The sequence below is a fragment of the Abramis brama genome (genome assembly GCF_963993115.1).
Source record: "Abramis brama genome assembly, chromosome: 25".
NCBI classification, from domain to species: Eukaryota; Metazoa; Chordata; class Actinopteri; order Cypriniformes; family Leuciscidae; genus Abramis; species Abramis brama.
In genome coordinates this window covers 5,849,683-5,877,524 of record NC_139987.1, presented here as the reverse complement: position 1 = coordinate 5,877,524, position 27,842 = coordinate 5,849,683, and the positions used below count along the sequence as shown (strand labels likewise).

General features: G+C 38.4%; 1 protein-coding gene across 1 annotated transcript; it reads left to right on the top strand.

Moving 5' to 3' along the window:
* The first annotated feature begins 19 nt into the window (after positions 1-19).
* Positions 20-26,924, top strand: ugcg (UDP-glucose ceramide glucosyltransferase). The gene is made up of 9 exons (XM_084103649.1): positions 20-214; positions 7,292-7,433; positions 17,290-17,392; positions 18,654-18,755; positions 18,998-19,110; positions 19,666-19,844; positions 20,493-20,579; positions 22,673-22,859; positions 23,243-26,924. Exons 1-9 carry the CDS (start codon positions 117-119, stop codon positions 23,411-23,413), a joined length of 1,182 nt encoding a protein of 393 aa, XP_083959775.1. The 5' UTR covers positions 20-116; the 3' UTR covers positions 23,414-26,924.
* Positions 26,925-27,842: the final 918 nt, after the last annotated feature.

The following is a 27,842-nucleotide window of genomic DNA, read 5'->3' as shown; positions in this document are numbered from 1 at the left end:
CTGCAGACCCGCCCACTCGAGCCAGTCATCTGAATGTGTGTAAGAGAGTGTGTGAGAGAGCTTCCAGCATAAGGGCCGAACACTGAGGTGTCAGCACACCCGGACACAGGACAGCCATGGCCCTGCTCGATCTAGCTTTGCAGGGGTTCTCCATCTTCGGATTTCTCTTGTTTATCGTCCTCTGGCTCATGCACCTCGTGTCAATCATCTACGTGTAAGTGAATGCGGCATCATTGATTTGAAATAGACCAGGAAACGCGACGCTCAGAACGCTTCCGTTATTTTCAACGACGCTGATCGCAAGCATGCAGTGTAGACATATTCGTTGATTGTAACGGGAGCGTTGTATACTGACGCGGCGCGTTGCAGATGGGGTGTAACGTTAGTATGTGTCTGGCTAACAGGAACACTGGTTTCCTCTTCAGCGCCTCGCTGTTATTTCCGCGTGAAAACATATGTATATCTATCAAAATGTTCACATTGACTGTATAGCTAGCAGGAGAAGAACTCGTATCAATAATGTCAATCATACACACATTAGCCTCTGGCTTGTCCTTCAGTAATCTCGTTTCTTGTCGCTAGCGATGATCGTTAGCATAACGTTAGCTACTGCGCACTGTCCGGGTTATTTTATTCGTTAATTTGCGACGTCTAATGGGTTTTAAATCACTTGTGGGGTTCATTTCTCAAAGGTCTTTTATTAATTCTCAGTGGTGGGAGTTAAAGCTACATCAGTTAGCCTCACCAGACAACCGGCTTTCATGGTTTAAATTGAATAGATTTACACATTCAATGGTTTTGTGTAGGTATGTCATGTTTAACCTGTGTGTTAAACCCTTGTGCTCACCAACCCGTTTGCTTTCCATTGTTAAAAATCCTAAGTTTCCTGTAAAGTTCACCAATGTTGTTAATTATTCATGATGTATTGTCTCCTAATAATTATCTAGTGTCATATAGTCGTATATCTACCCATCCCATATGTACTATACATACCAGTCAGAAGAGCAGAATACATTTTTTCATGAATGCTTGACACACACATATTTTAAATTCAAGCATTCTCGAGCATTTATGAGAAATAAATTCAGTCAAGTGTGTCTGATCTTCTGACTGATAGTGTTTATCATATGATAGGCCTGCTAAGGCTATAATGAACTGAACTTTGGTAACTAAGGAACTGTGGGTCGGGAGTTTCCTCCACCTGCAACAAGAGTCATGTGAGTAGGCTTTGCCTCTATCATGCCTTGATTCTGTTACAGAATACACATGTTTTTTGGGAAACTAGAGTTTGTGTTTTAAAAAAACCAAAACTTTTTTTGACTTTTTTTCTATTCTGATCCGTGTCAGACTGATTAGAGAGGCTCTTTTAGGGTCGTGTCTGTCTTACAGGATATTTTTTGGACATTTGCAAACTCCCAAATGATGTGTTCATATTCACCTGCCAATGCAAAATTGGCCAGGGTTTGGGAGAAGGTCATCACAGGTCATTCGACTCATTCAAACGAGTCTCGAGACGTCAGTTCCCTTTGTTCACGTCTCATGAAATACTGTTTCAGGAAGACTGTAGCAGTTTAACCGCTCTTCTCGTGAGCTTTTGAGTTGCAGTTCATGTTTTAACTTTGAACAAGCTGAGGGGTTTTGGGTTCCTAAAAACTGACCTAGATCTCAACCATCCTATGCAGGTTTATAAGACATCATACACTCTTAAACGAGTGTGTGTTTCATTAAAGCTTTGGAATGAAGAGCTCTTTTTGAAGTTGCAGGGATTTGACTGGATATATCCACTTTTTTAAAATGGATTCTGGCCCGAAAGATAATCATGATGTTTTTGATGGGGCTCATTATGGTCTTTCTTTGACCACATAATGCCACACAGCTGGTCATGAGTCCAGCACCATGAGTCATTCATGAGCTCATTCACATTGATCTGTTGTGAGACCAGAATGAAAGGACTGAATTCCATGATCAGGTTGTACTCTGGGGTCAACTGCTTTCTTTGTAATAGAAAGTAGTTCACTTGTTGCCGCTCGGGCACTGATGGGTATCATTTAAGTAAGGGTGGGTGATATACATTACCAGTACACTCGATTAAACGGTAGAAAATTGTAAACCGGTAGAGATTGTGGACTGTCGTTTCTATCACGGTTACGCTCACACTCATTTTTTAAGTAAGGGATTTTAAAAACAAGTAGAAATTGTGATGTTTCAAACCAACTTAAATTTTTTGATTTTTAACTGTTAAGAACTGCGTTGATTCAACTTGGCTTATATGATGCGACATCAAACTTTTTTCTCAATGTCTGAGATTGATATTGTTTCTATGCAGTGAGAGACTTTGTGATGATTATATGCCACTGTTATCTGGAAAGACTGCAAGCACACATGCCTGATGTACTTTTGGCAACCAGAGGTGAACTACGCAGAGAGATGTTTGGTCAGATTGCGTTTGTTTCCTCTCTTGTAAGCAATAGTCTTGTTGCACTTGTGGCAGAGCTTTGTCTGAATCGACTCTAGTGACTCTGTGCCAGAGAGATCTCTCTTCTGGATTGCAAATAGCGAAAATGCGTAATCGACAAATGTCTTAATGTTGGTAACATTAACTTAATGAGGTAACATTAGCGAGATGATTTTTTGTAGCAATGATTTTTCTTAAAGTCACCTTAGAATCAAATTTTGTATGGAATATTGTGGTATTTATTTATATATATTATCTTTTGTTTTAAAATTCTTGTACCTTGTGATCAAAATAACTTCCTCTTCATGCAGTGACTTCTCTCTTCTGATGACGAGGGCGGGGCAACCTGTCACTCACATGAGATCCACCAATAGCAAACCACAACCATTCAACCAGTTCCCCATGGACAAAAAGCAAGTCCCGCCCGACATTTGTTTTCTTGTTCCGGAAGCCGTTTCACTCGGATATACGGCACAATAGGGAAGAAAAGACTGATTGCAATCTACATTTCATGCCAACTTTAATTTCTCCACTACCAAAAGTAAAACCAAATACATTGGCGCTTATTGATGCGACTGACGTCTTTCATAATATAGCCCTGTGTGTCCTATTTAATATCGGGTTTCAGTACCCATCCCTAAATATGATATCTTTTCATAAGTGGTCAGTAGCTTTAGTATTTTCCTTTATATAATTGGATTCAAAGATATTTGAATGAATCAGATCACAAGGAATGTATGTGCAACCCTTTTCTTTCTTTCTTTTTTGTACATTGCACGTCCACTGAAATGAAATGGGGTGCATTTCAATCAGAGAGTAAAGTTCTAACGCCTTAACATTCTTTTATATTGTTCTTTTATATCTGCTCCAGAGAGGCGTTAGGGTGAAGAAATACAGGTTCGGTGATGTAATTGAGTGTGATGACTTTGATGACACTGAGTTTCAGTAGTCAGGTGTGGGGATCGTGTGATACTCGTCCCGTGGGAACCTCACCCAAGTGGCATCCTCCTTTATGTGATGCATTTCCTGATTCCTCAGCTCCTGTGCTTCTCGTGTGGTATGTGACGTTTGACTCAGTGTGATAGGATCTGTTTAGTAAAATCTATTATGTAATCCTTTCCTCTTTGCATAAAGTAGGAAAGTTGTGCATGACGTGCTTATAGGATTGCCACAAAGAGAAATTACTGATAGCTTCCTAGTAGTGGTATAACGGTATACGGATCTGACAGTTCGACACGTACCTCGGTTTTGAAGTCACAGTTCGGTACAGCAGGGGGGAGGAAACTAAACATGATTTATTTAATTTTATTAAACAATGGTTTACTAAATTAATTGTGTGTCTGTCTTTAAATGTTGAATTATAATCATAGTGGCTGTCATTTTCATGACAGATATTTTAAATAATCAAGACATCACTAACAGGATAAGTAAAATATAATGAATATATAGGCTAATATAGTGCATATATTTAGCAAAAGAGTTGTAGCTGACTGAATGACTTGCCTGAGGTAAATGTAATGCGTGACATTGTTTAGAAGCTGTTTTACTGTTGTCTTTTCCCCGTTGAAACAGTGATTGAGCGATTGCACGAGATAAAATACATTTCTGTAAGTTGTACTGTATCTTTCAACATACCTTTAGACATACCTTAACTGTATCTTTCAACATACCTTTTGTTCTGTAACTAGTATTAACGAGGAAGAGATGATCGAGTTCACTCTGCCGCTTGAACTGAGGCGCCTATAGTGATGTCACGCCACATTAAATAACGTCAAAACAGCATTTATTTGATTTCCTAATAAAATTGGTTTTAAAAAGACGTAATTTGAAAAATGGCTCTTTATTTCTTATCCAAAGTAACAAAATGCGGAGCTTATTGCGATTATTGGTGGTGGTTAGGTAACAACGCTGTATTCTTTTCTCTTTAAATATGTGTACCGTTACACCCCTAATTACTATTTAATCAAATGCCAAGGAAGAAACATTTGAGAGTACCGTATTGCGTTTTTTCAGTTTGGTTTTTAATATAGTTACACCCCAAGGTTTTACCAGATTTCCACTTATCTACTCAAGACCAGCCCACAGCCTGGTATCTGAGTCTCTTTTGAAGTAAAGATGCGGTAAAATTTAGGATGAAACTTTGCTGGCGATAAGGTCCATTGTCTACTGTCAATAGTGTAATGATATAGGAAGTACAGCTCACACAGAAGCTTTCAATGTGTCAAAATCTGCGTGGGGAAATCTTTCGCCGAGTTTCAGCCTTTGGGGCATGCGTGTACCATGAGTAATCAAAGGAGATGAATTCCTAATGGTTAATTAATTTCGTCATTGTTATTTTAGGAACGTGGTCTTTTTACTGGAGGTTTGGCGCGCTGGGTCTGCCCATTAGACTGTGTTGCATTCCCGTTCCACTAATGGTCTGAGGCAGTGAGATGAGGTCGTGTTCCCCCCACATTTAATAGAGCGTAAGAGAGGCCAACACCTCCAGCAAGAGCGTCTTCCACATGAGCTATGAGGAAGAACTGCTCCCAGAGCTTTTAGAAATCCCCTTACTGATTCTCTCGTGCGCGGAGCTGAGTAAACGCATTGCACATGATTAAGATGCCTTTCTTTTACTAATGTATGTCATGTGATTTTGTAGGTCATCAAGAAAGTGCAAGTAATGCTTTTTGCCTTTTTTATTGATGGTAAACAGATTCATTTCTCACAATGTTTGCTACTTTAACATTAAGCGACTGGCATTTATCAATAGACTACATATAAACCGATTAAGAAGAAAATTGAATAGCTGTAACAAATATCAGTTAAACTTATTATTGGTCTCTATGTATAATATAATTTTATACTTTGTCAACTGGGATTTCCACTTCTGTTCATCAGTTAGACATCGGTTGATGCAGATATTTTCAAATATGCTGATTAAAAAGCATATACATATTGGTCTTACGCAAAGAAACAACAATTTATGGTGGTTTATCTCCCATTTTATTTTCTTTTTCCCTATCGCTCCGTCTTTCTATTAGATGGAGCTTGACATGTTGTTTGACAAGCACAAGAAAGTGCCAACAGCTCCTCCAACAGTGATGTTTTGGCAGTCAAGATTATCTCTCAGAAGCAAACATGCTCCGACAGCTCAATCTTTCTTCCAGCTTTTAATGGCTGTGTCGGTCTTGGAAGCTTCTCCGCTGGTTCTGTGGAGCGGCTGGCAAGTGTGTCAGGAAAGACTCCAGACCCTTCAGACGGGAACAGATAGGAAGTGCACAAATGGAGTTCCTGAGAGGCGGAGGGTGCCGGGATGGCCATTCGAATTGCCCAACATTGAAACGCCTCTATACACACTGACACGGTTAACTCGGAATTACCTGCGAATTGTTCCATCAAAGCAAGACAAAACATGAACGGTTCTCAGAAAGAATACTGTCTTCCAGGAACCCTTTGTGTGTTTTGCATCCTGAAACCGGGCCAGGGATACGTTCATGAAGTCATATCTGTGTTCAGTAAGAAAATAATTATAGACTTTGAGCGCCGTGTGGGTGCTTTTTTTTCTCTTCTCGTCAAAGTATGACAATTGTGTGAAACAAACAAATATATTTGTAAAAAGTGAAACAGCAGTAACTTGGGAAACTAAACCAGTTGGATCAGCTTCGGTTCACAGATGAACTTTCAGCTGCCTGTCAAACTGCAAACAAACAATAGATCAGGTTGAAATAATACACCGTCCTGATACATTCATATGTGCATGTGCTGCAGCTGAGTAACCAGAATCAACAAACCTGTGTTTCTCTCTGTAAATGATTACAAAGGTTGATTTTGATCATAATTGCATATGAATCCGTAGGAACCAATACAAATGAATTAAGACTAATATTGCAGGTTTTTTTGTGTGTATCAAAATATATGATATTGTAATCATTTTGCATTTGTTTTTTTATTCATCTGCATATGTTTTCAGTTCTTTGCACACTTCTTAGGGTGCGAAGAATCGAGTGTGTGTTGATGTAATTGCACAGTATGTAATACAGAATATAGTCTTCAGACTTTCTCGTTTAACAAAAATTAATTTGAATTCGTGAAAAGTTTGACAAATTAAATTTTTGGTATGAGAATAGTGATACAATATTGCAGTGTTTTGAAATATTGATTGAGTGTGCAATATTCAATATGTATATATTTTTTTGCTTTTGACAGACAATAACCAAATTATCATTATACTATAACTATTTTATTTAATAATTTAAAGAAATATATTTTATTATTATAATTATTATTTATGAAATTTATTTAAAAGTTTCTTGTAATTATTGATAGTTGCAAATTCATTTATTTGTTTGTGGTCATGTTACTGTCGAGCTTCACATTTCTCATTTTTAGAATGATTTTCTCAAAAGTATCCAAAAATACGTGAAATAAGTTGATTTACCTGTTATTGATACCGTCTTTGGGTCCTTTTTCTTTTAGACATTCACCAAATGTTCTCATATTTTGATGCACCCAACAATAAAAAATCAGTTAACGATATAACTGAAAAGTGTGAATATCAGAAAAAAAAAAATAGTTTCAATGGATTATTGGTTTCTCTAACCTTTGTCACCAGTTGCTTTATTTTTTTTTTTTAAAAATCCCATAATAAATGCTAAGAAGTATTTGCTACTGCTGAATTAGGCCACATTCCAGCTTCCCTGGGATCCCAGAAAAATCCTCCGCATGAAATTCACCATCCGACTCAAATGAACTAGCATAACGTCCTTGAACGGATGGACACCTGATGGATTTATGAAATGCACGCAATGTTATTATTAAAAGCTGACCTGTATTTCTCTCTCTCTCTCTTTATAGCCGTCTGCATCTCAACAAGAAGACCCCAGACAAGGTGCCGTACAGCAAACTGGCTGGTGTCTCGCTGCTGAAGCCCCTCAAGGGCGTGGACCCCAATCTAATAAACAATCTTGAGACCTTTTTTGAGCTGGACTATCCCAAGGTACCATCCTCTAAGCTCTTTGACCTTGATGTTGTTTGCGCTGCTGTTTCGAGTTGCTGTCATGATCGGATGAACCAGTCCAATTCCAAATTGAATAGAATTTTTAAGCCGAAAGACAGGATGGTTATTTAAAGAGGTGGTATAATGCCCTTTTCACAGATAAGTCTCTGATGTCCCCTGAGTGTGTATGTGAAGTTTTAGCTCAAAATACCCCACAGATATTTTTATATAGCATGTTAGTTGTCACTTTTTGAGGGTGAGCAAAAACGCACAGTTTTGTGTCTGTTTCTTTAAATGCAAATGAGCTGCTGCTCCCGGCACAGGGGGCGGAGCTTCAACAGCTTGTGTCCTTTTACCTCACACAGACATGCACTGAACATTTCAAAAACTTTTAGCCTTTTATGTTCAAACCGGAGTCAGACAATGATGGAGAGACTCTAGAAGAAGTGACAACATGTAGAAGCAACAGGACATTTCTGAATGGTTAGTTGATGAATTTATGTAGCTGATGTGTAGTTATCTTCTAGACATTGATTAGCATATTCTCTCATGATAATCTATAAATCGTGTTCAGGGGGCGGGGTTTATGTAAGTGTTAGGGTTAGTGATGTCACTAACACTTCAGTTTGCTTTTGAGAGGTTGTTCATGATTGTGTTAAAATATATCGTGACTCATTGTCAACAACTTTGATGTTGCTAGTTCAGAAGTTTCAGAAGTTACCAATTTTCTCACATTTGTTGTTGCACACATCCTGTGTAAACAACTGATGTCCGGTCTCGTGATGTTAAGACCGCTTTAAGACTTCCTGCCTATTAATTAATGAAACACAATCTGAGTAGTTCAGTTAAGTCTTTCCATTGCTGAGCTTGTAACTTGTTTCAGTGAATTAATTCAGGGCTGTGATTTGTTTGGCTTCATCTCTCAAAAATGTTCATGAAAATGTTTTAGTAAAAATGTATGTATATAAATACAGTATAAAAAAACCAGATGGACAAAATTCTTTAAATTCTCATTATGTTTCCGTAAACAACAATGTTGTTATCCTGCTGATGGAGATGCTATAATACTTTCTTTTTCTTGCGGCCACAGTCAAAAAGTGTATGTTTTCAAACAGGAAGCTTGAATTGTACCATGCCACCCACAGAGAAACTAGTACCACTGCTTTGCATTTATGTAGATAACATTTATGTTCTCAGTTTACACGATATTCCTGTCTTAATGAGGCATTTTTGAATAAATGTTTACATTTCCCTGGCAAATTTATGTATCTGAAGCCCATCCCAAAAATCACTTTAGGCACTGAGCGTTTGCAGAGGTAAAACTATACCTTAATGCAGTGGTTCTCAAACCTGTCCTGCCGGCACCCCAACACTGCACGTTTTCGTTGTCTCCCTATTCAAACACACCTGATTCAACTCTTCAGCTCATTAACCCATGTGATAATGAGCTGATGAGTTGAATCAGGTGTGTTTGATTAGGGAGACAACGAAAACCTGCAGTGTTAGTGGTCCTCCAGGACAGGTTTGAGAACCACTGCCTTAATGAATCTCACAAAAACATGTCCAGGTCACATTTTACCCCATAGTTATGCAAAAATAAGACATTGTATTTTGCATGAAGAAACCAAAGCTTACTTTGAGCATTATTGCCATAAAAATACAGTAAAATATAGTTAAATATCATTACAATTTAAAATATTATTTCTATTGTAATATATAGTAAAATGCAATTTATTCCTGTGATGAAAGCTGAATTTTCAGCATCATTACTTCAGTCTTCACATGATCCTTCAGAAATCATTCTGATATGATGATTTGATGCTCAACAGATATTTCTGATTGTCATCAACAGTTGTGCTGCTTAATATTTGTATGTAAACCGTGATGAATAACATTTTAAATTGTACAGCAATTCTAAATTAGTTTACATTTTTTAAAGCAAAATATAACATTACTTTTTGGGGTGAAATATGATCCGGATGTATTCTGGTTAGATTTCATGAGGTTCCCCCATCTAGGAAGTTGACTCCGGTTTGGCTAAAGGCGGTGACTGTGTGCTTCAGTAATGAAGAGGTTACCGTAGACCTGATGGACACGTGCTGGGTGTGTCCCCTGATAATGCATATCTTTGTTGCTGAGCACCGCACACCATCTAATTACAGTGTTGCTATTTTGCATCCTGACTTGAGCATGAGGCTCTGGATAAATCACTGATGCTTTTCTAATGAGGAGCTTTTCCAGGTGGGGCGGCTCTGAGAAACAACCGATTTCCCATTGGACGATCGTGCTCTGTTGTAAGCCATCTGTCAGTGCTGCTAAATTAAAAATGAAATAGATCTGGTGTATAAAATGCAATGCATTGACCAACCCTGACCAGAAACTCCAGTCCCATCAGTCTCTTTTGATGAGAGCAGGGTTTGACATAATAGGAAAAACTTATTAATGCCATTAGAACTTTTACATGCGACTTTTTTGATTGGTGGATTACAATTTGGCATTATGGGTAGTGTAGTACTTGGTTACACTATTTTAAGGTGTCCGTGTTGCATTATAATTATACATTATGTACTGAGTAATATTAATTAACTACATGTACTTACTTTAGGGTTAGGATTAGGTTTGTTGTAGGGTTAGTTACATGTAATTATGCATCATTTATAGTTATTACTATAGTAACTGCATGTAACGTGTAACAGGGACACTGTAAAATACAGTGTTACCCAGTAGCTACTTTACTGGAAATTCAGCAATTAAACAATTATTTTTTTAAAAATCTAGAAACCACTGCCTTGAAAACCACTTTTTTGTTTGCGTCCTCAAATAAAACGCCCCTTTCAAATAAATTGTAAACGTGTGACACCTATAAATGTAGTCATTCCTTTCTCAATCAATCTCTGCGTTAATATTTTTTTAATGTTAATAGATTAAAGACTTCCTCAATAGTTTCCATCCACCTATTTTTATGTGCATTTTGGGATATCGCATAAAAACGCTGGATGGAAACACCCAAAAAAAGATGGGCATTAATTCTAAAAATGCGCATTAAAAAACGAATGTGCTCAATTGAGGTGGATAAATTTATCCGATAAGAAAACTACAAAAGAAACACATTTACTGAATAAATCCCTTGATGCACAACAAAAAACTCGTGTCTCTACAGTGGATGTGATTGGATAACTGCGATAACCCAGCAAACCAATCGCATCACAGCATCTCAAATGTTGGTTTGGTCGCTCTGAAAGGCCTGAGCCAAAGTCTGTCATCAGAATGATTTGGTTTAATTCCCTCCCAGAAGCGTCTCGCATGATTGTGTTTCCAAACACCAGCATCCGAACACGAGAACATGACAGTATTTGAGTTTCATCTGCGCGCTCTTGAGACTCATTTATGATGGAGGGTAAATGGAGCCCCAGTGGCTTCCCTGATTGCAGCAACTTCCATTATTATTCGATATTTTGCTCCAATTTCCCATGAAGTTTCGTACTCTTGAACACATGGGATGGAAATGATGCTTAATGCTTAAGTGTTAAATTGGCAACTTTGAGTCATGTGTGAGTGAAGGTCGAGACCGTTTCTTTAGTGTGTTCTGCTGATTAAAGTTTAATGCCGACTCTAGTGTTGGAGGAGGAGGACGAACCTTCACTGCTCTCGCTGCGCTCCACTCAAGGGATTTGGGGGCGACGAGTATGAACGGAGATGACGGGGTGCATTATTTCTGCAGTGGTGCGCTCAGACTCTGCAGATGGGATGTTCTGCTCTATTTCCCATCACACAGCTGTTTGAGCAGCACAGATGTTGATTCCTCCTGCTGCTGCTTGTTGGGTTGGAGAAGTGCTTCCCATTTAGGAGCATTCCTTGTGTTATTTCAAGAGAACAACAGGAGGTGAAAATGCTTATAAAGCACTTACTTTGAACAAAGGATATCTAGTCATCTAAATGTTCAAAACATCTTGACAATCTCCCTAATTTCCTCTTAAACGCTTTCCAAAACAAGCTATTTCCTTGTCCACGCTGCATGTGAAACCATTACTGATGCCACGCGATCTCAGCCAATCAGAAGATATTTGATGTTTTTTGATGCAACAGTTCGTTTAAGTCCATTGATCTGATTGGACAAGCAATGTTGTGAACTTCTTCCTTATCTGTGTTCCTGATCAGAGACACGCAACTATTTATTTAGCTGTTTGGAACTCTTTTTCCTTATTGTTACGGAAGCGTAATAAATTGATACCATATATATATTATCAGCTGATATTTATGCATGAGTTGATTGGTGTCACATTATGTCGGATATTTGCGCTTGCTGATTTCTCCTATTTTAGATTATGCCAGAAGTGATCTTTAAAAACAACACTGTTCTGTAATCTTTAGCAAATGATTGAACATCTATTTTTCATGCTGTACTGTACATTATAATGTTGTGATGCCTAAATTCATTTGTAGCATTTTAAACAGTTGATTTTAGTTTTTAGTGTTTTATTTAGTTATTTATGCAAACTATGATATATTTCTAGTATGGGTTGCAATGTGAAAAATGTCAATATCAGTATTAAATTATTAAAAATACTAAAGCTTTGCTGGCCTTAAGAATTGAAGTATTTTTGAAGTAGGTTTTATGATAACATTGGTGCATCTACTTGTAAAGTGAAGTATCTCTTCAAGACCACACAAGCCAATTCGGCATCAACATTACTGGACGAGTCCATATAAAGACGGAAGTTTTCTCCAGTTCTCTAATTCAGGCCTAATCGAATCAAAACAAGTGCAAATGCATCTTTGATTTCTCTTCTGGGACATTTAATAGGATCTCTCTTTAGCAAATTCCGTGAAGCTCTTGTGTTGTGCAATTACGAATAAAAATTTTCAGACGGTTCTAGCTTTGTAAAAAAACAAAACAAAAAAAAAGCTTCATGTCCAATTAAATCATTCCAAGACTCTCAATTTCAAGTGCTTTGAAAAAAAATAAAAAAAATGAATGGCCTTAAACCGATATTGCCAGTAAGTCTCTTTCTTCCCAGCATGTTCATTCTTGACTTAATTCCTGGGTATGCAGGCATTTCACAGAACAACAGTTTACTACTTCTTTTTTTTTACCCTTCTGTGGTAACCATTTCTTGGGTAGTTGTTTCTCAGACTTTTTCAGCATGCACTCGTTCTTATCTTTTACTGTATGTTATCATTCTGTCTTGCCTAAACATGGGCATACAGAGGTATAATGAATGACTTTTCTTTATTCTTTATTGCATTAAAAATCCCATCATGTACCAAGCAATGTCTAGAAACATTTCATATAAAATTCAAAAATATTTTTTGTTTGAATAATTGTTCAATCTTTCTTATTTAATCTCCGTGTTTGGCATCATTTGGCATGTAAGGTATGAAAAGATAATTATTAATAATAATTTATTGCAATTTTGCGATCCCCATGCAGGGCTTAATTTGTGCTGATTCGGATCCGGCACCTCCCTCATCTCATACGCCACTGAACGATATGTTATGACCTGTGTACACATGGGAAAATTAAGTATGATAACGATAATGTTGTTAATAACTTAAATATATTTTAAAAAAACAAGTTGAAGAAATGCATCTACAAAGTAGTCCATGCTTTATTTTGGCGATGATTTATTGGATTTGACTACTATTCGCATTTTCAACGCATGGCAAGCAATGTATAGAATATATATATTATAACTTCGATGCATTTCTGTAATGTTTTTCTGAAACGTATGCATGCAAGTCGCTATGGATATTTTTGGATTTCTGAAAGTTGTACTGTATCTTCCAACATACCTTCTGATGTTCATTCATGTTTATTTCGTGCCTTAAAGGGATACTTCACCGATTAGCATTAAGCTTTGTATCAGTAAACCCGGTAGTATTTTCGAATGACCGTGCTTCCCTCCCTCATGTCCCCCTGAGACCAGAGATTTCTGTATTGTGTGTCTGGAAAAAATCCTCTGCTGACGCAAAAATCGGCATTTAGCCTCATCAGAGGCTTTTTTGGCCAGAGGCGAGAGACTACAACCAGTAGTGGGAGCTCGTCCCGCATGTTTTCAACCCGCCCATAGGGGGATCTCATGTTAAAACGTAGGGCAGCGAAGCAAGTGCATTCTGGGAGTTGTTGTCTTTCATCCACATGAGCCAAAAATTAATTTTCTGTCTTTTCTTAGTCTAGAAGGCACCAACTTAAAAATAATTTCAGAATTTTACTACATAAATGACCCCATTTAAATACACATTCATCTTTCCAGCGGTGAAATATCCCTTTTAGTAGTAAAGCGGGAGAGATGATCTTTCACATGCACTTCTCTTGATCTGGTAGCAACAGTGATCTGTCACCACATTAAAGAGCCAGAACAGTAGTTTTTGATTATGCTTTCAGCTACCAATATGAGTCTGTTGAGTTAGATATTTTTACTATGTTTAAATCCAGCTGAGTTTAGCCAATTTTTCAGCAGTTACTGCAGGAGTCCACAAAATGCATCTTAGGGTCAGTCAAAATCAACTTCTGAATTAGTCTGTGAAATTCTGAGAAAAATCAGTGGAGTATTATTAGTAAATATTCCGATCAGCCCAGGCTCCCAGGAATGTAGCAAATGACGCACACAACCCAGAGGAATGAGATCTGGATCTGGATGTCATGAGGGCCAGATGTTTAGCTGTTAACGAGCTGTTAAAATGAATACAATTTAAAATCTCTCTCTCTCTCTCTTCAGAGCGTTCACTTAATGGACTCACACCTACAACTAAGTAACAAACAATGGTAAATGTGCAACTTTCTTTAAACAGTCAGCTTATCATGTTTATCTGCTAATTTGTCCATGAAGCACCAGTTGTTCGGGTAATCTCTGATCAAATTGTTTCTGAAAACTTGAGGTCATGCAATGTGTGCTGATAAATGCCATCTACTTTTGCATACGTACTTGTTCTTAAGCAAACAAACATCCATCCCCGTGCTAATGCTCATGGAGAGCTGCCTCAGATCAGTCATGCTTTAAAGATATTTCTGAATTCAGGAACATGCTGCTTTTACAATATGACTCGGTGAAAGTGAGAACACAGTGTTTGCTGTGGGTTTTGTCGTCTGCTGGTTTGAGCAGCGCTTTCATTTTGCATTACAGGAGCCAGGACTGCTGTGTGTCATGGTGGTTTGCCTGGTTCTGTGTTTGTTTGGTCTGTGTTTTGCTGAAGGACACACCTAACCGACAGTATATATGGTTGCCTGCTGTCCACCCTTCCAATTCACTCCCTGTTTTGCATTCTGCTTCATTTGAGAGCAGGAAATAACACTGTTCTTTTGGCAATTAAGTTTCCTGGAATAGACACCTAGACCTCTAAATGAATAATGCCGGGAGGGACATCAGCTCTGGGCTTTTAAAGGGAGAAAGGCTGATTATAACAGACAGTGGAGGTCAGGAAAATGGCCGTAGCTGACCTTTGCCTTTTCTAGCGTAATTACTCCATTCAATTTAGAAACTTTGGTCTTCCTCTTCTTTATTACCACTTTTGTGTTCGACTGACTTTTATTGCCAATTCAAATGGCACAAAAAGGGTTTAAGCTTTGCCAAACATAAGCAAATTGTATTCGCTTTTTCCACAGCAAAAAATAATTTGCTAATGCACACTACTATATTAAAAGGCCGGTATTTTTAATATAAATAATATAATTAAGGTAAAAAAGTGAAAGATCTCTTTAAAAACTAGTTTAAAATGCATGTGCCAAATTTGAACAAATGTCAACAAATGTTTTTTGTAACAAAATTTAAATGTAATGTCTTTGAAATGAATTACCCTTTCCTTCATGGTTAATTATACCGCATTACATTTTAATTTAAACCTTGCATGCATATAAGTGTAAATGTTTATTCTTAATTTAATGGTTTCAAAGTTTTCAAATCATGATTTTTCTAAATACGTTTTTAATAAAATTGTTTTAATGAACCATATTACCAGGATTAAAACAAGTGCAAATGCATCTTTAATTTCTCTTCTGGGACATGAAATTGGTTCCCGCTTTAGCGGATGCCATGAAGCTCTTGTCTTATGCAATTACTGGACGAATAAAAACTTAAGACAGTTCTAGCTTTGTTAAGAAAAATGCTTCATGTCCAATTGAATCGTTCCAAGACTATCAATTTCAAGTGCATTGGGAAGGAAAAATGTAAAATAATGAAGGAGTCTCTTTCTTCCCAGCTTATTCGTTCTTGACTTAATTCCAGGGTATGCAGGCATTTCCACAATGACAGTTTACTTCTTCTTTTTTTACCCTTCTGTGGGTCATGGATGATCATCTTTTGTGTTTACGAGCCTTGCTAGATTTGTGATTCTACAGTGAGCTTCAAAACCATTAAAATGTAATATTCAGGACACAGTTTTTAGCATTTCGATTTTCAAGGCACATGTTGTGAATTGTGGTTCAGATTGTATCTGTCAGAACTCTGAACATGTCAGATATGAGCCAGCATTTCTTGGGTAGTTGTTTCTCAGACTTTTTCAGCATGCACTCGTTCTTATCTTTTACTGTACGTCGTCATTCTGTTTTGCTTAAACATGGGCATATAGAGGTATAATGAATGACTTTTCTTTATTCTTTTGTTTCCTCTAAGATTACCTGATTTAACTTGTGCATTAATTAATTCAGAAATTAAAACCATGCTCATATATTCACATACTTTATATAATAAATGTACCATCCCTAAACACAAGCCCTTAGGTTTTGCTGTTTTCGACACAGATGTGATGAGATCTAAGAGGATGACACATGTTTTGCACACTTGGATTTTCCCTTGTTTTCCATCTCTCTGACGCTAGTATCCTTCTTGGCGTCATCTGTTATATTGTTTCGCAACCCGCTGTTTAGTCTGACAAGCTCCCTCATTCAGCCAGAACAGACTGGGTCAGCTGATCCCGGCACAGTTCATCAGATTTCCTTACGCTGCATCGAAGTTGGAGGGGCTGCTCCCAGACGGGTCTATAAATGATTGAATAAAAGCCTCCCACTCTTTCAGCTCAGCGCTCGGGGGTTACTGTCGTATATCCGCATCTCTGGACGCACAGAAAAGTCCCTTTGTCTCTCCGCTCCGTGTCCGGCACCGTAGCCATGGCAACCGGCCCGCTGTGGAGGGTTGTGAGGGGGACTGGTGTCTCTTGTCAGAGCGCAGGCCTGCTCTTTCTCACTTCGGCCCTGGTGCGACTCCAAGCCTCAAACAGCCTCTCCTGAAAGCTTTTGTTATGTGGCCTGCCATGCTCTCTTCACTGGTACATTCAGTGGAGTGCTGGAAGTGTAGTGTTGTCCGCTCGGATGCAGAGAGCAAGATCAATTGGAAATCGAGTGGCTGTTTCAGAACAGACTTGTGGCTCCTTTGAAATTTATGAGCTTTGTAGGGGACAGATTCAACTCTCTTTCACTTCTGTTTTCTTTCTATTTTTGGCAGATGCTCTTTATTGCTATTTTGGGTGTATCATTATTCTGTTCTTTTCACATTACGGTGTAAATGGTGAGTGTAGGGGAGAGAGGGGTAAGCTGTGCCGTAGAGCTGCACGATTCTGGATAAATTGAGAATGACTCGCTCATAGACACTTGACTTGTTTCATTACTGGATGAATCAGCTTCTTTTTTCTTTTTTTTTGCATGTTTCAAGGTAATTTTTCACCATTTTAAACCAATATAGTGCTTGTGCTGTACTGTAGGGAATTTAATTGCGCCTTAAAAACCACCGGCGTGTCTAAACTGCATGTTTCAATTTACCTCAGCCTCTAAGTGTCTTATTGTGCCATAATAACATTAATGTGATAAAACGTTCTCTTTGACAAATGAACTGAGTTGCTCAATATTATTTTTTTCTCTCCACAGTTTGAGATTCTGCTCTGTGTCCAAGACCATGACGATCCAGCCATCGATGTTTGTAAAAAGCTTCTGGGCAAATATCCGAATGTTGATGCCAGGCTATTTATAGGTAAGGCTTTGATTAATAATCTCTTTTTATGTCAGATGAAGCCAGTAATGGAGAAACATCAGGCAGTTTGATGCTGAGGTACATCTCGTCCCTCATGGATCGGCTTGTCTGTCAGTTCTGTTCAGTCGTGTGCAGGGAAAAGGCAGGGTCTCTGAGGAGTCTCTCCAGAGGAGCGAAGGCCACCCGCGTGTGCGCCGTAACTCAGCTGTGTATATGCAAATGCAGCTCTTGGAGTGGATATTGATTCTTGCTCATTAGGAGCAGCTGGTGTCTCTCCGGGGTGCTGTTATCCGCCCCCCTGCCTCCAGCCAGTCAGGGGAGATGGGCTGTCCCGGAGATGGCAACTGCTGCTTTGCACTAACCTGAAGCCATGTTAGAAAACATGTAAAGAAAACATGCCAGGTTGTGTTGGTTTAAACATCTCCAAGTTGTTTACCGAACCAGCCAATCAGATGTCTGGAAAGCGTGCGGTGTGAAGTGCATTAGTGCTCTCAGAGGCCTCGCCGGCAAACGACCTTCAGGTGTTCGACCCACATTTGGCCTTATTGGATCTGCTTTATTGATGGACATTAGGCCTGTTGTGGTTTATTATGTAATTGCTTTATTTAAGCTAATTTATTTAAGCTATTATTGTCTTTAAATATAACTGTTAGCAATTTGCAATTTGGTTTCCAGTCATAGATTTTAATTGAATATATCATTGTAATTAAATTTGAACAGCATGAACATAATTCACTCCTTAATTCACTATTAAAAAACATTTTCGCTGGTTGAAAGAAATGTAAATATTAGCTGAAAAACCTAAAAAAAAAAAATTAAATCTAAGTATAAACATTCATATAGAAACATAACTAAAATGCTAAAAATGCTAAAAAATTGAAAACTGAAAATATACAAATAAAGCTATAAATACTAAAACAGCACTGATATGAGTTATGATCTCTGTGGCAGAATTGATCTATACCTGGGATAAAGATTGTTATAAAACTGCAGAATAATCATGTTTTTTATTCCTATAATATAATATTCATGTGGACTGGGAATCAGGATGTTGACCCTATCATAACTTAAGTGGTCCCAAAAAATAGTTTTAAATGTTATTCTACCATGAACACATCTGTGACTGACAGGAAAATTAATTATTTTAAAATTATTTATAAATATATATTGCCACGTCAAATTTTATAATCCTTTTATCAGTCATTTATAGCCCTAATGGAGGTCATTATTATTGACACTATATCTCTTTATCTTCTTTTAGGAGGAAAGAAAGTTGGCATCAATCCGAAAATAAATAACCTCATGCCAGCTTATGAAGGGGCAAGGTACGAACTTGTCTGGATCTGTGACAGTGGCATTCGAGGTGAGTTTATGATCTAAAATCCACTGCTTTAAATATAAGATCATTCCGATTATTAAAAAACAAAACCTCTTCAAAGTGTTTCAGTGAATAGTACATTAACTGTCTTTTGTAAAGTTGGCCTTAAGGGTGAATAATTCTTTACTATTACTTTAAAAGAATAATGTTGAAAATGAGCATAAATGTTTTGAAGAGATGCACCCTTGAGGCGCTGTCAGTGCTGATCATGAACTAATATTCCACAGTGAAGCCAGACACTCTCACTGATATGGCTAATCAGATGACGGAGAAGGTGGGACTGGTTCACGGCCTTCCTTACGTGGCAGACAGACAAGGATTTGCCGCCACATTGGAGCAGGTCAGAAGCCTTCACAACTGACCTTCCAAATGTTTTGTCGGAACAGTGTTGAAGACCTTTGTCTTGCTTTGGTTTTATTAGACTGCTTGTGAACCGACATCATTGCTTATTGTACGTGTGTGTGTGTGTGTGTATGAGGAAGGGCTGTGTTCTGTCCTGTCACACTGCAATAAAACTGCTGAGTTGTGGCTGTGTTGCTAGTAGAGACACCAGACTTGAAATGGGACACCGTATGGTGGAGCTCCTCTGTGCCTCTGGACTTAGAAAGCTCTTTTGCCAAATTAATGCAATATTTAAATTCATTATTGCTTTATAAAGTTTTTTGTTTTTTTTAAGCTCAAAAGTAAATTCTCCTTATTAAATATCTCTGTCGATTATCATTTTTAAAAAAACAGGCTTGAAGTCAATATTTGAACAGGTAAAATTGTCAGCCCTACAGATAAATAATTGCCAAATGTGTTTACATATGTAATGTGATTCTTAGTGCACCAAATCTTTAGAGATTAATTATGTGGAATATAAACTGTTAAACGTGTCCCATGTGAAATCCTGCAGGTTTATTTTGGAACGTCACATCCTCGTTCCTACATCTCAGCCAATGTGACGGGCATCAAGTGCGTCACAGGGATGTCGTGTCTCATGAGGAAGGACGTCCTGGACCAGGCCGGTGGGCTGATTGCGTTCGCTCAGTATATCGCTGAAGATTACTTCATGGCCAAGGCCATCGCAGACAGGTTTGCCAGACTGTTTAATCATCAGTACAGTGCTAATGGCTTACCATATCACATTGTCAGGCCCAATTCACCCTCATGTAGTTCCAAAACATTGACTTTATTTCTTCCACGACACACAAAAGATGTTTAGCAGAATGTTCACGCTGCTCTTTCCCATATAATGGAAGTGAATGGGGTCCAGGCTGTCAAACATCATAAATGTATGATAAAACATCCATACAAAATCTATACTAATCTTCTGAAGCCATACGATAGCTTTGTATGACTAAAGGCTTGTTTAGTCAAGAGTGTCAATCATGAAACATAAAATTTGCCTCCATACATATTCAGTTATAATATTTAGGTTTTTACTCCATAATGGCTTTCAGTTTTTATCTTTTTCATTAAGTGTATGCACAATTTTATGGTGCTTTAATAGGGCTATTTATAGCTTGAGAGTCTGGTCTCCCTATGCTTTTATTGTGCGGGAAAAACATCTCACGGTCATATGGGTGTGGAACAACATGAGGGCGAGTAAATGATGACAAGACGTTTAGCTTTCAATGATATATTCCTCATGTATATATCTCTCATGCTGTCTTTTTGCCATCAGTCTCAGCAAAAATGCCCTTTATTTGCTAGTTCACTGATATGGTGTTTCTCTTGCAGAGGATGGAAATTTTCCATGGCAACGCAGGTAGCCATGCAGAATTCTGGCTCGTACTCCATCGCACAATTCCAGTCTCGCATGATCAGGTACGGCAGTTGTTCAATCAGCTTTTTATGTTCGGTAGTGAAACCAATCTGTTTTCCTGATGGGACCACCTCCAGAGTATTGATGAGACTGGGTTATTTCTGTTGTTGTTAGCAATTTTCTGATAGAGTTGCAGATGGATCCCTGCCTATTTATATCACAGCAATGTTAGGATCAGGGCTTGACATCTTTTCTTCTCACCAGCCACTGTGACTAGTGGTTTTCCAAAGTTACCAGCCACTCAGCATTTTCACTGGCCACAATTTTGACATGGATACCATGGGGGAAAACTGCCATATAGATCTTTTTAATATTATCTCATAATTTGGGAGCAGATATATGTAAGGGTTAATGCCCGACGAGGTGTCCATTATCAGGTTTTAATGGACGACGGCGAGGCGTGAACCGTCCGACGCGCGCCTCCGCCGAAGTCCATTAAAACCTGATAATGGACACCTCGAAGGGCATTAACCCGCTTATACCATGGTCACTTGCCAAATAACACATTTTTAAAACATTAGTTTCTATTTTAATTAGTTTTACAATCGAAATCTAAAGTTACAAGTTACAAACAATAACTTGGTTTCCTTGGTTACGCCTGACGGTTTATTTAGGTGTACATTATCACTTTTTAACGGACACCCTGCAGCCAATCAGAATCGAGTATTCACCCAGACCATGGTATAATAGGCTATATTTAAGACCTGACACAAAGGTTTCATTTTATTTCTCAACTGTTTATTTTCACTTAAAACATAACTCTGTTTATGTGAAAATACTCACCAAGGCTGCTGTTTTGACATTATTTTGTGTGTATTTGACTGTTTAAGCAGCTAAAAAGAACTCAATTTAGCACTGAGAGTTGGCTTTATGTACCACACTTTGAGTATGAGCACAAAATCTGCGTGAATAAGTAAAATTATGCGCTATACGCGCAATCCCACAGCGAAATTCAAGCCCTGTAACACCAACAGTATTCATCCAGAGCAAATGAAACGAGTGTGTAAGGAGAGGCGGGTTTGTGTGTAACTCATTGTCGGAGAGATGAGAGAGAGAGAAAGCACAGCTAATATCGTGTATCTATTCTGGGAAAAAATTTGTATTGGAAGCATTTCAGATATTCCAGTATCGAAAAATCTATGTTTTGTCAACACTACATTGCACTTTATTTCAGATGCCTTTTTACAATTAAAAAATGTAAAGGGTTTTTCACACTGCGCTTAACCCTGGTTATCATCTTTCTAAACACTGCTTTTAACCCCGGGTAAAGGAATGTTTCACACTTGTAATTTAGAAGTGGGGTTAGCAACCGCTTTTTACCCGGGGTAATGAAAGCCTGCTCCGGAGCAGAGTTAGCACCGCTTTTGCAGTGTTAACCCCGCATTGCTGTACCAAACTTGTACAGTGTGAAACGATGCAGTGTTAATGTTAAAAGTAGACCCTTAGCAACAGACAACCAATCTTTGTACAGTCATGGAAACACTCCACATAAATAAAACCTGTAAATTCAAAGTTTGACAGGGAAAACGTCAAATGCAGACAGAAAACGTGACCATTTGAGTGAAGAAGAGACCATTTCGTTCTTATCTTTATAGTCCGAAGTATCCATTCAGTATAAACTCAATAGTACAGTACATTTCTAGAGCTTTAATTTAAACAGGTCGTGTGCAGCGTTCATCCAATCAATGACACTGACCCGGCAAATAAGAACGTTAACCCAGGGTTTAGGAATGTACAATGTGAAACCACAGCTTATTAATTGTTAACCAAGCAAGATAACCAAGGATTCAGTTTACCCGCGGTTTAGAATGACCCAGGGTTAACTTTTTCAAGTGTGAAAAGCCCTTATGCTATATCTAAAATTCAACCCGCCAAAGTGGCGAGTAGGAGTGACTGCTGAAATCCAATGTCGGGTGTTTGTCAAGCCCTGATTAGGATCATATCTTGAATATTTTAATGATAGATTTTTTTGTTATATGCTATCCAGTATCATTCATGATGTTTTGTTATGGCTTTAGATGGTATCATTTCCCATTTTGTGGTGTATAAAATCTGCTGAGCTCATAAACATTTCATTGTTATCCACTGTTTATAGATGGGCCAAGCTCAGAATCAACATGCTGCCGGGCACCATCGTTGAGCCCATCTCAGAGTGCTTTGTGGCGAGCCTTATCATCGGCTGGGCAGCGCACCATGTGTTCCGCTGGGACATCATGGTGTTTTTCCTGTGCCATTGTCTGGCCTGGTTCATTTCTGATTACATCCAGCTCAGAGGAGTACAGGTAAGACTCCAAGTTCAGCACAACACACACAAAACAAATCTGCATTTCAGCTCTGGCTCTAATCTGGTGTAAAACAACCATTTTTGATGATCCAATCAATTCCAAATGGATAAAATCAAGTCCTGGACATTTTTTTTTTCTGGGTGTAAATCCCATCGCTAACCTCATTCCACTCAGAAATGTCCCATTACTGAGGAAACATTGGTTGTTCCTTCATTGTCTGTTTATAAACTTTCCTAGGAAAGTCGAGAAAATTCCATGGTTTTCATTTTTAACAACCCTTACAAGCAAAATCATAAGTTGTTCCTCACAGCCATTTTATATTAAATTGCCGCATTTGTCAGTCCTTTTTGTAATTGTCTTTCCACACTCTTTCCTCAAAGGGCGGCCCTCCATCCTTCTCTAAGCTGGACTATGCGGTGGCCTGGTTCATCAGGGAGTCCATGACCATTCAGATTTTCTTGTCCGCTCTTTGGGACCCCACCATCAGCTGGAGGGCGGGACGCTACCGATTGCGTTGCGGAGGTACAGCAGAGGAAATCTTGGATGTTTAAACGGCACCGTGTGCCAAGGACTATGCACTGGTGTAAACAAGGAAACAGAACTGCGAGAAGACGTGGGCGCAGATGGACAAATGAACTGAAACTCGTTTGTTTTTTTTGTTTTTTGGGTTTTATTCCAACTTCTGATAGTTTTTATCCTGTGACTTTAGCAAGCTTGAATAGATTATTTATGTCCTTGGTGCTTTTTTGTTTTTCCTGCGAGGTCCCTTGGCAATTTGAGACCTCGTTCTAGATGAGCCAAAAGTTATGAAGGGGTGAAGAAGAGAAAACTTACGAGGAAACGATGTCTGGCGGCACTTCAGCAGGCATCAGAACCCTGATCACATCTAAATTCACCTTTTTTTTGTTAAGGTCCTTGCAACTTGTTTAGTGGTGGTTGAACAACTCTGTGTATTGCGACATATCCGTTTTATCATGTGTTTGGATGGACGGTACGGTTTTTAAACATTATATCGGCACGAAAGTGCGGTAGAGAATGACTGAAGCCTTTTAAAATGGCACTAGCGCATGAATGGATCACTTGCTTATCACAGTGTTGCTCCCAACATACAGCACTCTTGCCATATTTTATACATTTTTGGACTTTTGAATGCTCAAAACGGATCCACTCAGGTCCATTTTATGTTTACTGGACAGAGCAATATCTTCTGTAGAAGTTATACATAGGAAATTGTGGCAGAGGTTCGTATACTGTCGAACTATCCTGAAACAACGCAACGCTTGTACAGTCTTTGCAGCCACCCTGCAGTATTCAAACAAGAGGTATAAAGAACTAGTTTGAGCCCAAGTTATCTTCAACATGATATCTGCCGATTTAATTGCATATCTTATGAAATTTAGTGCCATTTAAAGAGCAAATGGTTTTTAACGCTATAATTTTTGGTTTCTTCAAAGCCAACACCGTGGTTTTTCTTCAAGGACTTTATCTTCCCGTGCTTCATTCTCTGCACTATTTGCTCTCGTACCAGAATCAGGGTTTGCTAAAACGTTTCCTCCCGTGCCGCTGTTTGTTTTGAGAAGCTCTGTCAGTATTTTCCTGCAAATGTTTGACTGGATACAAATGCTCAGATGTACCTCTAAACTGTCCGAACATTTCATCCGACGCCATTTCAGCTATCCAATTAAACCAAATTCTGTTGTGATTAAGAATTTGAGAAGTTCAAGTTTATATACACTGTTTGTTGAGTTATTGTGCAAAATGATTGGCAAACATCTGCATTTACGCTCTGAGACATTTCAAAACATTGCAGTCGCACAGTGTGCCTTTTGGCTTTTTTAATTCCCCAACAACGTAAACTCCCTTATCTTCAACAAGTCAAACAGTATTCACGAAACAATTGACATTCTTCTCCGCCTTTTTCCTTGTATCTTGAGGAACTGCTTGTTTGTTTCGTACTGCCAGCACTTTGCTTTTAAACCGCTCTTTCTGCATTTTCCTCATTTCTTAACTGTCTTGCCTTCATGTGCTGCTCATGGTATCATGGCGCTGATTGTGACATACCCATGCCAGCACTGGCAGTATTTTGTTTGACAGATAATCTACTCATTTACCTGGACAGTTCAACCCTTATTATATTATATCATATCAGCTGCCATTTAGTTAATGATTAACACTGTTTTAGCCCAATGCCAAACCCGCCATTGTTTGAGTTTTTGGTTTTCTAATTTGAATGCATTTGTTCTACTGAACACTTGGGCTGACTAATGAAAATATACTTAAACTTGTGTTTTGTGCATGAGGCCACAAAATGAATGCCATTTGTTCGTAACATTGCAGTTAAAGTATTAACAGTTAGCAATAACCATTTACATTATAAACTGTTATACTGTATTCAGGCTGTGAAACAAAAGCAAGCATCCAAACCCATTTTTTTGTCCAGTTGTGGTATAATAAACATTTCAGATTTTGTTGACCGTTTCACATGAATTGTTCCTCATACAAATAATGGGCATCATTCATGAAACATGAACAAGTTTCGCGAAATTGTTGAAAAAAAGCATTAAATTGTTACATCGATTTCAATTGTTAAACCATTCTTGTGTAAATTGTTGCGTTAAATTTAATAATTCTTCCGTAAATTGGAATTGGTTTAACAAATTATTCACCTGAAGGTGAGCGGTTTTATGAACTATTTCCAATTTAAGCAAGGAAGGTTTTACAAACTATTCCATGAATTGAATAATTCTGCAAAACAATTCTTGCGTAAATTGAATTGGTAGTTAAAACCATTTTTGTGCTACAATTTAATGCTTTTAGGAAAAGTTTTTACTTAGGAATGGTTTTATGATTAAAAAAAATGAATTCTGCTCTTGAACAAGGCCCAATGTGTTGTTGATCTGCAGCATTGGTAAAACTGAATGTACGTTTGCATGAACATGTGACTTCACATGTTTTTGTTTTTTTCAGTAACACTTGAAATTCCACTGTAGAAACCATTACATTTTGTTTAGGGAAGGGGAAATCCGGCTTTTTCTGCAGCTATCCAACTTCTGCTCTTTACTTTCAACCATATCTGCTGGCTCTTATTTTATATATGTGAAAAATTGTGTCAAAAAAGTAACTTGTAAATTCACCTCATTTACGAAAAGTCTACAATGCACTGTAAATTTCCTGTTTAGACTTTTCCCTGGCTGTGAGAGAATGCGGAGTGTGTTTGCGGAAATATGCTGTTTATGGCCTTTTTTGATATGTCAATTCTTAAAGGATTGTATTATCGTAAAGTTCTGTGGGGAACTGGACCTTTTTTTTTTTTTTTTTTTTTCTCCATAAGTGTACAGGTGTATGTTTGTTGGATTAACATGTTTTGTAGAAGACTGGTGACCCGTATGTGGACGTGAGAAGATGTGTGGGTGTTCTGCACTTGTCAACCTGAGTACCATTAGCTGTTTACTCACAACTACTGTCTAAAAAAGTGTGACGGTCTACATGAACTCAGAATTACAGGACCTGAAACAATATGGCTATGTTTCAAGACTTACTGGGCTGCCTTTTGAAACAGACAATTTGTGGTATGACTGAAACATTACTATATTTCACTCATCATTAGTCTTTACTACAGCCCTGGACTCATGGTTGAACAAGCGACCAAGCAAAACTACTGCTAAATGTCTACCATCAACGGTCATCAGAGTACAAAAAAAGTCTAGTTGTGATCCACCGCTTTTATGTTACGTGCTGTAAGTTGACAAAAGAGCAAAGGAAAAAGCTTTTAACTTTTTTTTTTAAAGAGTATGTACAGTTTATTTATGAAGTTTGGTTGATAACCATTACATACACTGCTTCTTGAGGCTTAATTTATCATCAAGTTGTACATTTTTGTTTTTCCATATGAGTTTGTTCTTTTTTTTCTTCTGGCAGTGTAAAGGTATGGCTGGACAGACTTCAGTTTTTGAATATTTTGTGTTATTTTGTAGATGTCGTGTACTGTACTCTTGATGCTGAATGCGTAATTCACAGCTGGAAACTGTGTCATTACAGATAAATTAAAGCTTTATCAAGCAATATGAAAGTGCATGTTTCCTCTGTTTTTATACCTCAATCTCTTCTGTGTGATCCTCATTTGTACCTTATGTGTTGTTTTAAGACACATGTCTGGTTTAAAGCCTGTTCACACCCAGAACGATAACTATAAAGATAACCGTAACAATAACTACACTGCTCAAAAAAATTAAAGGAACACTTTGAAAACACATCAGATCTCAATGGGGAAAAATATCATGCTGGATATCTATACTAATATGAACTGGGTAATGTGTTATGAACAAAAGGATGCCACATCGTTTGATGGAAATGAAAATAATCAACCTACAGAGGATTGAATTCAAAGACACCCCGGAAATCTAAGTGAAAAAATGATGCAGCAGGCTTGTCAATTTTGCTGAAATTTCATTGCAGCAACTCAAAATGGTTCTCAGTAGTTTGTATGGCCCCCACGTGCTTGTATGCATGCCTGACAACGTCGGGACATGCTCCTACTGAGACGACGGATGGTGTCCTGGGGTATTTCCTCCCAGATCTGGACCAGCGCATCACTGAGCTCCTGGACAGTCTGAGGTGCAACCAGGTGATGTCAGATGGACCGAAACACAATGTCCCAGAGGTGTTCTATTGGATGTAGGTCAGGTGAGCGTGGTGGCCCTTCAATGGTATCATTCCTTCATCCTCGAGGAACTGCCTGCATGCTCTCGCCACATGAGGCCGGGCATTGTTGTGCACCAGGAGGAACCCAGGACCCACTGCACCAGCATAGGGTCTGACAATGGATCCAAGGATTTCATCCCAATACCTAATGGCAGTCAGGGTGCCATTGTCTAGCCTGCAGAGGTCTGTGCGTCCCTCCATGGATATGCCTCCCCAGACCCTCACTGACCCACCACCAAACCGGTCATGCTGAACGATGTTACAGGCAGCATAACATTC